The sequence below is a fragment of the Sus scrofa genome, chromosome 8 (genome assembly GCF_000003025.6).
Source record: "Sus scrofa isolate TJ Tabasco breed Duroc chromosome 8, Sscrofa11.1, whole genome shotgun sequence".
Taxonomy (NCBI): domain Eukaryota; kingdom Metazoa; phylum Chordata; class Mammalia; order Artiodactyla; family Suidae; genus Sus; species Sus scrofa.
This window is the reverse complement of record NC_010450.4, coordinates 73,409,477-73,425,772: the sequence shown is the minus strand read 5'-3', so window position 1 is coordinate 73,425,772 and position 16,296 is coordinate 73,409,477. Positions and strand designations below refer to the sequence as shown.

The following is a 16,296-nucleotide window of genomic DNA, read 5'->3' as shown; positions in this document are numbered from 1 at the left end:
GAAGACATAATAGTTGTCCTACATAAAGTTTCAGAAAATACTTCTCAACTCAATATGAGGGCAGCACTACTCATACCAAAAGTAAGGCTATTACAGAAAATAAAAAACCATTCTCTCTCCTGAGCCTAGTTGCAGAAGTTCCTAACAAAATATTATCAAATCTAACTTAGCGACATATAAAAAGGATAATGCATCATGATCAAGAGGGATTTATCCCACTAATGGAAAGTTGGTCTAACCTTTGAAAAATAATCAACGTAATTCACCATGTTAACAATCTTAAAAAAGAAAATCCACACGGGTCCCTAAATAGACTCAGAAAAAGTATTTGATAAAATTTAACACTTACTCATGAACAACAAAAACCCTCAGCAAATTAGACATAGCAAAGAACATCCTCAAACTTTTTCTTGCTGAGAGCCATTAAAGAAAATTGAAAGTTGACAGATGTACCAGTCATGGATTAGAAAACTTGGTATTGCTAATACCAAAAAACAAACAACCCCATCAAAAAATGGGCAGAGGATCTAAACAGACAATTCTCCAAAGAAGACATACAGATGGCCACAAAACACATGAAAAGATGTTCAACATCACTCATTATTAGATAAATGCAAATCAAAACCACTCTGAGGTACCACCTTACACCAGCCAGAATGACCATCATCAAAAAGCCTACAAATAATAAATGCTGGAGAGGGTGTGGAGTGTAAATTGGTGCAACCACTGTGGAAAACAGTATGGAGATGCCTCAGAAAACTAAAAATAGAACTACCATTTGATCCAACAATCCCACTCCTGGTCACCTATCCAGAGAAAACCATGACTCAAAAGATACATGTATTCCAATGTTCATTCATTGCATCACTATGTACAATAGCAAAGACATAGCAACAACCTAAATGTCCATCGATGGAGGAGTGGATCAAGATGATGTGCTGCATATACACAATGGAACATTACTCAGCCATTAAAAGGAAAGAAATAAGGGCACTTGCAGCAACATGGATGGACCTAGAAATTATCATGCTGGATCCTAACCCACTGTGCCACAGGGGGCAGGGGAACTTCCCAGAAGCCCTTTTTGTAGAAATTGACAAGCTGATTTAAAATTTATGCAGAAATAAAAATGATCATAAACAGCCAGAACAAAATTTTTTAAAAGAAGAAAGTTGGAGTCTTTATATTTTCTGACCTCAGGACTTAATATAAATTACAATTATCAGGGCAGTGTGGCATTATTAGTATAATGATAGACAAACAGATCAGTGAAACAAAATAGAGAGTTCAAAAACAGACTTACACCTATATGGTTAATAAATTTTTTTTTTTTTTTTTTGTCTTTTTGCTATTTCTTTGGGCCGCTCCCGCGGCATATGGAGGTTCCCAGGCTAGGGGTCGCATCGGAGCTGTAGCCACTGGCCTACGCCAGAGCCACAGCAACACGGGATCCAAGCCGCATCTGCAACCTACACCACAGCTCGCGGCAACGCCGGATTGTTAACCCACTGAGCAAGGGCAGGGACCGAACCCGCAACCTCATGGTTCCTAGTCAGATTCGTTAACCACTGCGCCACAACACGGGAACTCCTGGTTAATAAATTTTTGATCAAGGTGTAAAGTTTAGGGAAAGAGTCTTTTCAACATATGATGCCAGGCAATTGGATATCAGTATGGGATAAATATACTTCCTTCATTACATCACAAAAATTTTTTCTTTGAAATAAATCATAAACATAAAAGTAACAGTTAAAACTTATTAACCTTGTAAAAGAAACATAATGGAGGAAAATATAGAAGAAAAATTTTGTAACTTTTGTGAGGGAAAAGATAAATTAGGACATGGAATGCACTAACCATACAAGAAATATTAATAAAAGATTTTATGAAAATTATAAAATTCTGCTCTTTCAAAGACACAACTAAGAAAATAAAGTCAGCCCTCAACTGGAAGAAAATATTTGCAACACATATAATTTGACAAACAGGGAGTTCCCATCGTGGCTCAGTGGTTAACGAATCCGACTAGGAACCATGAGGTTGCGGGTTCGATCCCTGGCCTTGCTCAGGGGGTTAAGGATCCGGTGTTGCCGTGAGCTGTGATGTAGGTTGCAGATGCAGCTTGGATCCCACACTGCTGTGGCTCTGGAGTAGGCCAGCAGCTCCAGCTCCGATTGGACCCCCAGCCTGGGAACCTCCATATGCCACAGGAGCAGCCCTAGAAAAGGCAAAAAGACAAAAAAAAAAATTTTTTTTGACAAAACAGCTTGAAACCAGATAATATAAAGTATCCTTAAAATTCAATAAGACTAACAATCCAATTTCTCACAAGAGCAGATATGAATAGACACTTTGTACTAATTATCAAAGAAGATAGGATAGCTAATTAGCACATAAAAAGAAGCTCAACATCATTAGTTATTGTGGGATATGCAAACTACAATCAAAATGAGATGATACCACTACACACCCACTAGAATAGCTAAAACTAAACATTAAAAATCCAACTATTCATGAGGATATGAAGCAACTTCAACTTTCAGGCATTGCTGGTGGGGGTATAAAATGGTACAACCACTTTGGAGACCTATTTGGTGGTTATGAAAGCTGTCACCTAGCAGTCCCATTATTTATCCTAGGGAGAAGAACGCAAATGTCCACCAAAAAAAAGCTTGTACATTAATGTTTACAGAAGTTTTATTCATAATAGCCCCAAACTGGAAACACAAATACCCATCAACAAGTGAATGAATGGATAAATACATTTGACATATCTATATAACAGAAAATATTTTAACAATAGAAAAGAATTATCTGTTGATACATGCAGCAATATGGATGAATTTAAAAACAATAAAACATATACATCACGCTGTAAGATCTATCTATATGAAATTCTACAGCAAGCAAAATTATAGCAATAGAACACAAATTTGTTGTTGCTTGGAGCTGAAGGCAAGAATCAGTACGAAGTGCACAAGTAAACTTTTGGGGATGATGGAAATGTTCTGTATCTTGATTTTCATCATGGTCACATAGATGCAAACCTCGCCATACTTGGTGAACTGTACAGTCAGTTCAGCTATGATGCATGTTTTGGAAAATGCAAACGTTTTAGAGAGATAGCAAAAAATTCAGTGTTGGTTTGATTTTACATGTGATTTTATCCACTAAAAATACTAGATAAACACAGAAAACTGCACCCAACTGAAATGAGCCATGTATAAATATGTACCATACCAACTTTTGTGCTACTATTTTCATATATTTGACTTCAAACTGTTATAAACCCCACCATACAGTTATTACATTTGCTTTTAAAACGTAATTTTTAAAGAAATGATAAAAATTAGAAGAGTATTTTTTGTATTTTCCCCACATATTTTACCATTTCTGGCATTCTTCATTCATTCGTATGGAGCTAGGTTTGTTTGTACTGGTATCAGTTTTCTTCCTCTAGAAGGACTTCCTTTAACATTTCTTATAATTCTGGTCTCCCGGAGAAAAATGCTCCATGCTTTCACTTGTCAAAAAACTCTTTCTTTATGTTGCTCTCATTTTCACTTAACACAAAATCTTTAACTTATTTTTTAAGCATTGAATGTAACGGAATGAGTTATCATTCCATTCCTTGTTTGGCTTGCTTTATTTCTGACAAGAAATCAGTAGCAATTCTTATCTCGATACCCCTGCATTTAATTATTTTTTCCCACCTCTGGATGCTTTTAAGATTAATTTATCACTGGTTCTCAACAAAATGAATATGATATGCCTTAGAATCGTTTTCCTTTCAATTATCCTGCTTGGATTTAGACATCATAGCTTTTATTTTGTTCATCTGGCTCCTCCTCCCTGCCCTTTTTAGATACTGCAATAATACATATGTTAGATCACTTCAAATATCCCTCGGATCACTGAGGATCTGGCCTTTTTATCAGTATTATTATTTCTGTTCTGTATCTCAATTTGTATAGTTTCTATTGCTGTATCTTTAAGTTCACAGTTTCCTTCTTGGGCAGTGACTAATCAGCTGAAAATCCATAGGTGAATTTTCCATTCAGATATTGCATTGCATTCCATTCAGATATTTCTGAGCTGCATTGCAGCTCTAAAGTTCCCTTTACCTTTTATAAAATCTCTGCCATTTCTCTCCTCATTATGGTGTTTTCCTTTACATACTTGAACATATTTACTACAGTTGTTTCAAAGCCCTTGTCAGCTACTTCATTCATTTCCATAATTTCTAAGTCAGTTTCTATGGACTGATTTTCTTCCTCCCGTTTTCCTGCTTATTTGCATAGCATAATTTTTATTGGGTACCAGACACCATAAATGCTATATTCTTAAAATTCTAGATTTTGCTTTCTATATTTAGAGTGTTCAATTTGGCAGGCAGTTAAAGTACTTGCCAATCAGTGATCTTTTTGAGGCTGTTTTTAAGTTATTACTAGGGGTCAAGAGTAGCCTTTATTCTTGAATCTTTTAGTTCTATTCTGAGGCACAACTCTGGTGTAACTACTGAATGCCTGGGATTTTCAATATGGTCCTGCCACTCTGGTGGTTAAAACTGAACTGTCTCTCAGCTACACGTAAGTTCTGGGAATTGTTTGACTTAACAGTTCCCTTGTAACTGATGTGGGTTCTAGCCATGCAGCATTTCACTCTACACACTGCACCTCACCACCCAGCAAAGGTCTCAGTGAAACCCCCCTGCACATTCCTGGATCTTCTCTGCGCAGCTCCCACAGCTCTGGTACTGTGCCTCACAAATTGAAGCCACCACCACTTTCCCAAAGTCTGATCCCAGTGTCTTCTACACAGAGACCGCCATGCTTTCCTTGGTTTTCCTTTTCCTGTGCAGGTCTGGAAAGTGACACCAGGCAGAATGCAGATGGCTTTGTACAAGTCATTTGTTTTCATCCATTCAGAGAGCACATTCCTGTACTGCATATGCTTTCCCAGGCCAGAAAACAGTTGCTTCAAATATTTTGTCCAATTTTCTAGTTGTTTACAGGTAGAGGGCAAGTCTGGTATACACTGTTCCATTATAGGCAGAAAAGGAAAGCTAGACTTTTAAAAATCTAGTTTGAGCTATATAAATGTTGAGGCTCACATATGGTCCTAGTATTTATGGTAACAGCATTGATTGTGCCTTATTTTATAAAGCAATTTCATTTATGTTACCTGATTAGTCTTCACAACACTCTGAGTTAATAAAAGCAATTATGATTATGTTATAGCCAAAACGGTTGAGACTCACAAGGCAAATGAAAGCTCAATGTAACACACTTAGCAAGGGAAGGAGCTAGGAATATGACATGAGCATAAACCACTACTGCTAAAACTTATCTCCTGGTTCCATCTAAGTCACCAAACTCTTACTTTTTAATCTATCCCCCCCTCCTTCTTTATTCCCCTCAGGTTTTAATTATCTTTTATCTTGGGTTTTAATCATCAGCTTCATCATCTTAGCATGACCCAAATTTTAAAAGAAGCAACTCATCCTTTAACTTTCTACTTTGAAAAAAAATACTACTTCTAATTCACCACCAGAAGTTATTTTTAATTTCAAGAGACAACATATAATCAATATATATTATACAATAACCAATATATTCGAAAACCTTGAAAGGTCTCCCTAACCCCCCAAACTTAGAATTCATGTATAACCCTGTATCTGTATCATCTTTCTTCCTTTCAAGTCATTTCCCCTAATTTGCTTTGACCTAAGAAGCTACAGCAGACTTTTCAGAATTTTTCCTACTCCAAATGATAAATAAATCAATTAAATATTAAAACAGAATGGCAAACAAAAAATTTTAAATTAACTAGAATAAAATAAAAGCAAGCCAGCTTATCAGTTAGCATGGCTAAGTAATAGATTTAAATGATGGGTTTCTAAGAGTGAGTCACGTTTCTGTCAGTCTAATACAGGGCCAACAAATAATGGCAATTCTTGGGAAAATTTTTAGACTTGGCTGATTACCTTGTACCTTGAGGTATAGAACGAAAAGAGTGTTTTAATTTTCCAGCACACTTCCATTCAACAGTGTGACTATGTGGAGCACCGTATTAAGAAAAAAAATCTGGGGTCACATAGAAATCAGTGGTGTAAGTCACACCATCTGTCATTATCTGCCTGGTTGGAAATAGCAGATAAAAGAATGTGAGCCATGAATTTTCAATCCTCAGTCTAAGCTAAGAGTAGTAATATCTGAAATTGCATAATATACTAGAAACAATCATTTTAAAACTTTACACGTCTAATTTACCAAATACGGAATTTAGACATAAAGAGTGGGCAGTGGTTCTAGAGTTTGATGGAGGGCCCTTTATTACAAAGGATAATCCAAACCAAACCAAACAGCAGAGAAGACCCTCTTGGGGCTGCGAGGCCCAAGAGAGCACAGGGCAAGAGGTGCCAGGAAGGTGGTGACTCTGGGAGGGAGGCAGGCACTGGGCCTCTCCTGGGAAACTGACTCTTGTGGCTCCTGTCCCAGTCTCTGCCCAGACCACTGGCCCAGATCCAAGGGACAAGCCCTGGTATTGTGTTTCTCACATGTTCCCTTTTCCCAGAGGGTCTGTGGGCCCAGATAGAGGGAGGGCTTAGGGGAAATGGGCAGGTCTGGGCTTGGGCAGGAAAGAGCCTATAAGAGCCAGGCCTGGTCGGCCCTGGAAGAAAACTTGGGAACTGACAGGCCAGCACCCCCTCACTCCTATGGCAGAGCTGCCCAAACTCAGAGTCAACTTTAATCAGTGGGGAATGATATTCTAAATTCCATCTCCCCCACTAAGTGGGGGAGACGGAATTTTTATATTCTTCAAAAATTACTGGACAATGTCACATTCAGCAAAACGGTTAAAATGAAAAAGATAACACCAATTATTGGCAAGGATGTGGGTTAGTTAGAACTCTTACTCACCACTGGGTGTTATCTTGGTACAACTACCTTTGGAAACTGAAAACTATTACCCACTATACATGAACATATACCTAACTTATGATCCAGCAATTCCACTCTTAGGTATATATCTAAAAGAAATGTATACGTATGGTCACCAAAAGAGGTGGACAAGAATGTTAATAAGTAGCATTATTTGTATAAGTCCTAAAACTTTACCAAAAGAAATATATAAGAAAGTTCCTATCAGTAGTATTTGTAATACCTCAAACTACAAAGAATCCACATGTCCATCAACAGAAGAATGGATAAATTGTGATATATTCACACAATGGCATATCAAATAGCAATGAGAATTAATAAACTACAAATACACAATATGGATGAATTTCATAAACACGTTGAATGAACCTGGGCCTCCTTCCAAACATGTGCATATTAATTATTACTCCATTTACATGAATAACACTGTTATTTCAAAACAAGAATAACAAATACATGGTCTTAGAAGTCATGATAGTGGTTACCTTGAATAGAAGCAGTTTACAAGGAGAGAACAAAGGGGTTTCTGAGGTGCAGGTATTATCTACATCTTGATCCATTTGCTAGGTACACATTCACTTTGGGGAAAATGCAAGTTGTTCACATATATGAATGTATGTCAGCAAAAAGTTTCCTTAAAATCATTGGGCAACACCAACAATATACAGTCACATAGCAGAGCTACAATCTGAATCATAATAGTTTGTCTCTAGGGTCTGTGCTCTTAACAACTATACTATTTTAGCAACCTACCTTAAAGAAGTACTTGCTCCAAAAAAAAAAAAAGGAAAAAAAAAGGAGTTCTCTTGTGGCACAGCAGGTTAGGGATCCAGCACTGCCAGTACAATGGCACTGTTGTGGCACGGGTTTGATCCCTGGCCCAGGAACTTACACAGGCCGTGGGTACAGCCAAAAAAAAAAAAAAAAAAAAAAAAAAAAAGGAAGAAGTACTTGCTCATACTATCTATTTTTACATATAAAAAACCTACATATGCCAACAGGCAGTTAACCTTGTAAATGTAGGAACATATTTGTACAAGTGTAAAGATCCACCTGGAGCCACAAGAGAGGCTGAGTGGGAGAATCTCAGAAGTTTTGCTTTTATTTAATCTTTTTACTATAGGGAATCTGTGTTTCTATTTATGTTTAATAAAGTGAAACTGACATTTCTCCTCCAAAAAATAAATGGGCAACCTTCTTTTGCATTCAAAGAACATTCGCTATGTATGTAAAAATACTTTTATTTAGAGTAACAAAGTAATTATTTTTAGTTCAAAGAAAAACATATTGATTTCCTAGAAATCATTGGAGGAGACATTAACACTCAAGGAATTTATGACACTTAGAGATTTGTTGACCCTCCTATCATTGCTATTAATTCTTCCTAGACACTCAAGCAGAGGTAGCGACCCGGTATACCGGGCATCTATCAGTCTTGCCTGCCCAGCACCCAAGAAGTACCTTCTTCTGGTAAAGGCATTTCAACATTCCCCCTGAGCAATTTCTTCTACCCTATGGCATGCACTTCTGGTGAGATTATCATTGTGCCTCCTGACCAAGGAGTGGGCAAGTAAACTAAACTAGGCCAAAGAGAGCCTCTCTTTCCTTAAAATTTAAATGTTGAGTGGAGTGACACAAGGTCTGAAAACAGAGCTGCTTCGCCTTGACCATAGCTCCCTGAGGAGGCTGTCCATTGATTCCTGCTACTTAGATCCCTTAAACTGCACTGCTTCCTATCCTTTCCAAGTGCCAGTTGTTTAACTTTTCCTTTGATTCTGTTAATCACTCCATACCCTGACATTACATTTTCTTCTCTGGTTAATTTCTGTTGACTGTAACTGAGAAAACACTGATACAGCTGAATGTAAATATAGTAAATAAAAAGGTCACTACAACTTTGCAAAAGAGTCCATAATATTTAAATTTTGCTTAACTTTTGCTTAGTATTTAGTTCCCTATAGTCTACATTTGTCCCACCTCTATTTCTGGAACTATAAATATACTCCATCTTTCAAATGGCACACATTTAAACTCTATCAATTATCCCCAAATACTTTCTCAGCAAAATAATTCATTTGCAAATTAAAACATGTATAACAACTAAATATTCACTAAAATGGCTATAATAAAAAAAGACAATTCTAAGTGTTGATTAGGATGTGGAAAAACTGGAACCCTTATGCATTACTGGAGGAAATGAAAAATGGTATAACCACTTTGGAAAGCAACTTACATAACTTATATGTTTATATAATTAACTTAATATTTTAATTTTATTATTATTTTTGCTTTTTAGGGCCGTACCTGTGGCATATGGAGGTTCCCAGGCTAGGGGTCAAATGGGAGCTACAGCCACTGGGCCTATACCACAGCCACAGCAGTGCAGGATCTGGGCCATGTCTGTGACCTACACCACAGCTCAGGGCAACAGCGGATCCTTAACCCACTGAGCACAGCCAGGGATCAAACCCACCACTTCATGGTTACTAATTGGATTCATTTCCACTGTGCCACAACAGGAACTTCCAACTTAATATTTTTAAATAGACTTTACAAATAATCACCTAGGCAATGTCATCCTAGGCAACAATATCCATGAAATCATAATCTTTTATGTGCAAGTTATATTTTCCTATAATACAGTAAAAACATACTTAACTACTAATTTTACAATGTGGTTCACTTACCATCAAATTTCATCTCTAGGTCTTTCTTGCCACTAATGGTATACTTATTGCCCTTTGGAAAACACTGGGTTATTCTATTTAACTTAAAAATTTATATAAATTAATTTTCATTAAACTTATTACCAAGTTGGGAAATATGTTATAAAATTTTATATAATATATAATGAGGTACAGAAAGCATTAGGCCTTTCACTTAGCAAATACTTAATTGCTTTTGGTTGGCTTTTTTCAAATAAAAGCAACTAAAGATATAGAGACAAGGGAAACTTCCAAAGCCAAGATGTCTCCCTTCCTACTCTATATCCAAGAGCATCAAAACATGTTATTTAAGGGAGAAAGGAGCCCTCCACATGGGAAGAAGGAAAAAAGGAAGTATGACAAAATGTGAAATGGTTGCTGAAGGAATTATGGGTCACTTTTTCCTTTAAACTCTTCCTTTCTCTACCTGCCAAATTTATTTAGTGTGCTTTTGTTTTTTAAAATAAAATAATACAGTAAATCTTTTTGTTCCTTTAGATACCTTCAGATATAAACTGAATATTACTTCAACCCATTCCTTATAGTAGTTACATTTCTAATTTTATATTTTGATTCAAAAACAAAAATTTAAGTGAAGATACCAGTTTATTTCTTCCTTTTGATTTTTTTAAAGTATTGATATTTATACATAAGTTTCTGTGAATAATTATGTTACTATGTACTCTAAGTTCTCAAAGCACTAGAAATATGTGATTTGCTCATTATTATATGCAAAATGCAATCCAAAAAACTTAAATACTCTCAGTGGTTAGAGGGGAACACAAAAACATTGGGTTTTGAAAAATGGACCTAAAATTTTCTTGTAATGGTAGCTTAATTATTCTCAAAACTCTTATAGGTTAAGTGATATGCGGGATTTGCGATTAATTACTCTAGCAAGGATTAGGATGAGCTAGGGAGTCGACAGATGTACCTAGAACAATAGTATGATGTTGATAATTGCTGGAGCTGGGTGATGAGTAAATGAGTGTTATTTTTCTGTATTATTTGAAAAAATCTATAATAAAAGTTAAAACAAATGAATTTTTAAATTCTAAAAATGCATTATTACAGAGTGACAACTAAAGCAACCTCTGTAATATACCCAAAATAGAACAACAACAAAAAGCCTAACAAAGCTCCAACGGGTCTATAAAGTATTCTTGCTATTTTATTGGTATAGTCAAATAAGAAAACAAGTAGTTACGAATAAGTAGGACTATTTAAAAGTTGTGAGAAAGGTTATTACTGCCACCTACTGGATACTGTGGTTAACTACTTGCTATTAAAAAACAATCATTGACCAGGTCTCCCCATCCCACCGTAAAACTAAGCAATACCATCAAATTTATGTTTAGGTGTATGTTTATTGAGTAATATTAATTAATAATATCACATCATCTCTAATGGCATGAAATGTCACCCACAAAAGCTATAATCATAAAATTTGTGTTAGAAAGTACATTGGTGATCACCTCATGATGTTCTTCTTTTACAGAATATCCCAGATTTTGAATTGTTTTTCCAAAGGAATTTTTTTTTTTTTTTTTTTGTCTTTTTGCCTTTTCTAGGGCCCATCCCATGGCATATGGAGGTTCCTGGGCTAGGGGTCTAATCAGAGCTGTAGCTGCCGGCCTACACCACAGCAACGTCAGATTGGAGCTGCGTCTGCAACCCACACCACAGCTCACAGAAATGCCAGATCCTTAACCCACTGAGCGAGACAAGGGATTGAACCCACAACCTCATGGTTCCTAGTCGGATTTGTTAACCACTGAGCCATGATGGGAACTCCCATTCCAAAGGAATTTAAATTGTTTACTTCTAGGGATAGACCAGAAAGCTAGGAACTAGTCCTAGCCCTTAAATTTGGTGCACTCTTTTTTTTTTTTTCATATCATTCTTTTAGAATCTTGACTTTTATTAAAAACTTTTTCTTTTATAATTTGGCTAATTGCATATACTGGTGATTCTCAACCCTGCTACATCAGAATTACCTGCTGAATTTTAAAATAAACTGATGCTGATAACAAAGCTAGAGATCTTTTTATCCAAGGTTAAAAGATTCATTAGTAAATAACAGTGGTTCTCAAAGTATCATCCATGGACCAGTAACACCATCATCACCTGGGAATGAACCCAAGCAGGACTCTGGGGGCCCTCCAGAGTACCAAAGCCTGTCCGTGCCCCCCGCTTCCTTGTTGTAGGGAAAAGGCTTTGGCCTTTGAGACCTTCCCCAAATTCCAAAGGGCAGGTTCAGTTTCTAATTAGAAGAGCAAGGGGATGCAGAAACAAAGAAAAAGCAGTCAAAAAAGAAGACTGCAGGGTCCTGGTTCCCCCTCAAGGGATACTCCCACCCAGGTGGAGGACGGTAACTGCAGGCAGAGCACAATCCCTGGATCCCAGACTGGCTGGACCAGAAGGCTAAGGACTGAGATTCCTGGAGCGTTATTACTGTTATCTCTCCACCAACCAGTGAGGGGAAGGTCACATACTTTACAGTCCTCCTTGCACGTTTTGCCCAATAAAAACTCTTCCCTGAAAACCTTGGGAGCGTTTAGGCTTTTTGAGCACCAGCAGCCTGTTCTCCTCGCTCAGCCCTTGCAATAAAGTTTTCTCTGCTCCAAACTCCAATATTTTGGTTTGTTTGGCCTCACCATGTACCAGGCATACAAACCTGGGTTTGGCAAAAGGAATTTGTTAGAAATGTAAATTTTCACGGTCCACCTCAGATCACTGACTGGTGCCAGGCAATTTGTGCTCACAAGGTGATTTGCATGCAGGCTAACATTTGGGAATCAGTAGTATTTACCATGCATTTTAAAAACATTTTACTCTTTTTATATATAAGCTTTTAATTTATTTTCTAACAAAAAAGCAAATACATTAACAATACAAAAGAGAAAGAGATTTAAGTGAAGAGTAGCCTAGAGTGATTCTTCTATTTTTCCAGAAGCACACCAGGATGAACATTCAACATTAGTTCTAGGTAGCCAATAGGAAAAATGCTCTAAGGGAAGATTAGGGAATAATTTATTCATAGGCCAGTTAATAAGACCCTGGAATGTTCTCGCCCAGAGCAAGTTTTCCAACCATATTTCTTGTTCTGGCTTGTTCTGCTCAAAAAGGCACCTTTCTAAGACAAAATTAAGACCCTTAGCCATATCACACCTTTAACTCAAGAATGTCACTTCTAGAAATATAGAGGAAAATAAGTGATGCTCAAAGATTTTCTCCAAAGCATTGTAAATAATAACGGTAGAGGGGGGGCCTGAAAGCAAGTTAAATGCCCCCAAACTGGGAAATGACTCCATAAATTAGAGCATCAACAGGATGAAATATTGCTCAGCTAGTAAAATGATGCTTTTCATATAAGATTTTAAATAATATGGGGAAATGCTTACTTTATAACATCATGTGTGTGCATGTTCCCTCTGTTTCTCTGTCTCTCTCTGTCTCTCTGTCAATTGAAAAAGACAATGGAAAGCACCAAAATATTAATACTGCTTATCAGGATAATATTCTGAGTGATATATTTCTTAATATTTATTAGCATTTCTAAAATTTTCAATAATACTATAGCTACTCTATTAGTCAGAAGAAAACCTACACATACAACAATAGGGCTTCTACTCTGTGAACTAGGATCTTTCAATCGGTACACTTTCCGACAACTGCAATTGTGAGAAACAAGTGGATACCTTTCCTCTCCATCCTGCCCTGCTCTTTTCTCTTCCCCCTCCTCCAACCCTCTTACTTCTACTTTCTTCTCATCAACTGTGCCAGAACCCTGTAAACTAGACAAACCAAGAAACGGAAGTATAATTACTCAGTATTTTAAAAACCTAAAATTGATCAAACAATTTAATCCATTTTAGAATAGATTAAAAGGAGGTAAAATAGCCTTATGGTTACGAGAACAGGCTTTAAAATCAGACAAACGTGGGTTTGAATCTTCGTCTGCCAGGTATGGGACCCCACACATGTTTCAATTTCCTTATCTATGAAATGAAGAGTGCCGCCCGCCTCTCCTTATCTATAACATGGAGTACCTCCCTCCTCCCTGAACTCCTGGAAGGACGAAATGAGAGGATGCATATAAAGCATAGTGGTAGGTACTCCAAAGAAGGTAGCTGCTGTTTTGCAGTTAATGTTACAGTTACTTTTAGTAAACGGCCTTTAAAATTTAATTCTCCTGAGGGGAAAAAAGCTTGGTGGAGTACAATGGTTGTTCACAGTCATTTGGACTTCTCAGACCACTAAAATTTCAAAAACAATTGGGAGACCTACATGGAGCTGTCAAGATATTCTTTACAAAGTGAGGGTTAGTAAAACCCACCAACAAATTTATCAGCACTTTTATTTCATATAAGAAGCCCTTTAACATCCCCTAAAAAAACTGGAAGAGAGTCTGAGAGTAAAGGAAATCATTCCCAAGAAAGGACAGTTGACACCTGCATGCCAAAATTATCCTTATTTTTTTGTTCATTTTGTCACATTCCAGTAAACACTTCAGGACCAACACCAGTTTACAAACTAGCACATGAACTTCTTAGCCTGATTCTTCATCCATAAATTGTTTTATCTACCTCATATTCATTCAACAAACACTGACAACTTGCTATTAAGCAAAGGATTTCAGGATCAAATGAAGTATACATAAAAACACCATACATGGTGCCTTGTATATTGCAAAGCACCATTAAAATATACAATATTGTTATTATGAAAAATACAAATACTATAAATTGATTCCTAGAGGAAAAAATATTTCCCATTCTCTGGTTTAATGGCTTAGTCATTTTCCATATTTGCGCTATCACAAATAATATTCAGAATTTTTAGAATGAACATTTTCCAAATTTTTTCTTTAGAAAAGAGTCGTATTTGTGACATGATTCTGTTCTTCTCTGTCTTATGGGAACTGAGGCTCTTACTTTTCCCTGAGATGGTATGGCTCTCAAGGGGAAGTTACTAGGCTGGAAACTGCTATAATTACCAGCATGTAGAATCTGAATTCTGTGGAATAAAATTTAACATGATCTAAAAGGTAGGTTCACACACAGAAAAATTTTATTTTCTTATGTTTGAAAGTACTGTAAGATTTTCCGGCGTTAAAATTCACTTTCAAGTATGATGATCAAGAAATAAAAAGACATCAGACACAGAAGTTAAAAGTTTTCTAATTTTCTCTGTTGCTCCTTGATTCACTGAAAACAATTTCACAATGTAACACATTTAAGCAGTTAATGTGCCACTTTCTTTTGCTTCTACTTCTTTAGGCAACAATGGCTCGATCTTTATCAACAAACCTTCGCTTGTTGAACTTCGAAGGAAAGCACGTACCACAAAGGGTCCTGAAAACAAGGACAATAATCAATTTTCATTTCATTCTGTAGATACTTAATGAGCAAATACAAACATACAGAAAGAAACCTTTCAAAACCTGTGTTATGTTTTCACTTGAAAAGTACTGACACTACCAAACAATTATTTTGAGTTGACAAAGGGAAGATCGTTTCATTTCTAGAGCAGAAGACAAACTAGCTATGCTCTAGTATATTAGATATTTATTGTTGAAACTAAATGTATTCACTAATAATTCATTTCTCTCTTCTAAAAAGTGATCATCCAGAATTCATTTTGTTGCAAGTCAACAGTGAAGGGAGCAGGTGGTGATATTTACATTTGATGGGGCAAGATTCTAAGTATTTATTTAAAACAGCACAGATGCTACCTCTGTGTTACCAAACATTTAGTAAAATTCCTTAAAAATTAAAAAGCTTTTCATAAGAACAATGTTAAGGGACCTCATTTAAAATGGCAAAAAGAGGATAACTACCTTGCCTTTAGAGATTTACTGTCTATCATTCTACTCCTGCTATAGGCTCAAAGCTTCCTATCCTGAAATCGAAGTTCTCCGTGAAACAGAAGAATCTATTCACATACAAGCACTAGGTACTATGGTCATATCTAGCACAAGAGAATTAACAAATGAAGTATTTATACACGACTGTGTTTAACGCCCAAAGAAAGTTTAAAAATAGCTTAGGACTGTATTTATACTTGGTTTATAAAACTAAACATGACAGATTCCTATAACGGTAAGGCTGTAAGTACACAGTCAATTCAGGGTAATGGACCCTTCCCTGGCTTCAATCCACCGCAAGAGATCGCATCTACCTGAGGTAGGACTGTGAAAGGCAGACAACACAATGAGTTCTACACTAAGGTTCCTAGCATACCAGTGTTCCAGACCTATGACACAGCTTTCACATCTCGATCAAGCTTCACTGTTCTCCATGAATCACCCTGTTTATAAAAAGTGATTCTTGTGACATGATTAAAAACCTTGTTTCTGTTCTAAAATAAATAAGATTAAGAAAGCCAACTGCTAATACCAATGACAAAGCGAATGGTCTGGCCTCAAAATATCATCTATCTCATAAATGATTTTAGTTTCTACTTAAACACTAATGAAAGTTTAAGGCAATCAGTTACAGTTTTCTTTCAAATTTTATTACATTTAATGGCAGAAATATATGGGAATTTATAAAGGTTTCAGGATGTATTCCTTTTAATGTTAAAGAGGTCTCGTCTCTAAAAAACTATGACTTATTAACAAGGTAATTAGGAACCCTTTGGAG

General features: G+C 36.5%; 1 protein-coding gene across 10 annotated transcripts in view; it reads right to left on the bottom strand.

Moving 5' to 3' along the window:
- Positions 2,249-16,296, bottom strand: part of MRPL1 (mitochondrial ribosomal protein L1) — a 118,081-nt gene continuing 104,033 nt past the window's right edge. For 5 of the 10 annotated variants that reach the window (XM_021100620.1, XM_021100615.1, XM_021100614.1 and 2 more), the window contains one exon: positions 13,992-15,006. In XM_021100620.1, coding sequence (XP_020956279.1) covers positions 14,888-15,006 — 119 coding nt within the window. In that variant the 3' untranslated portion in view covers positions 13,992-14,887. Of the gene's footprint in view, positions 13,110-13,991; positions 15,007-16,296 lie in introns of those variants that run through there. The other 5 variants (XM_021100623.1, XM_021100617.1, XM_021100622.1 and 2 more) reach the window with 3 other exon arrangements.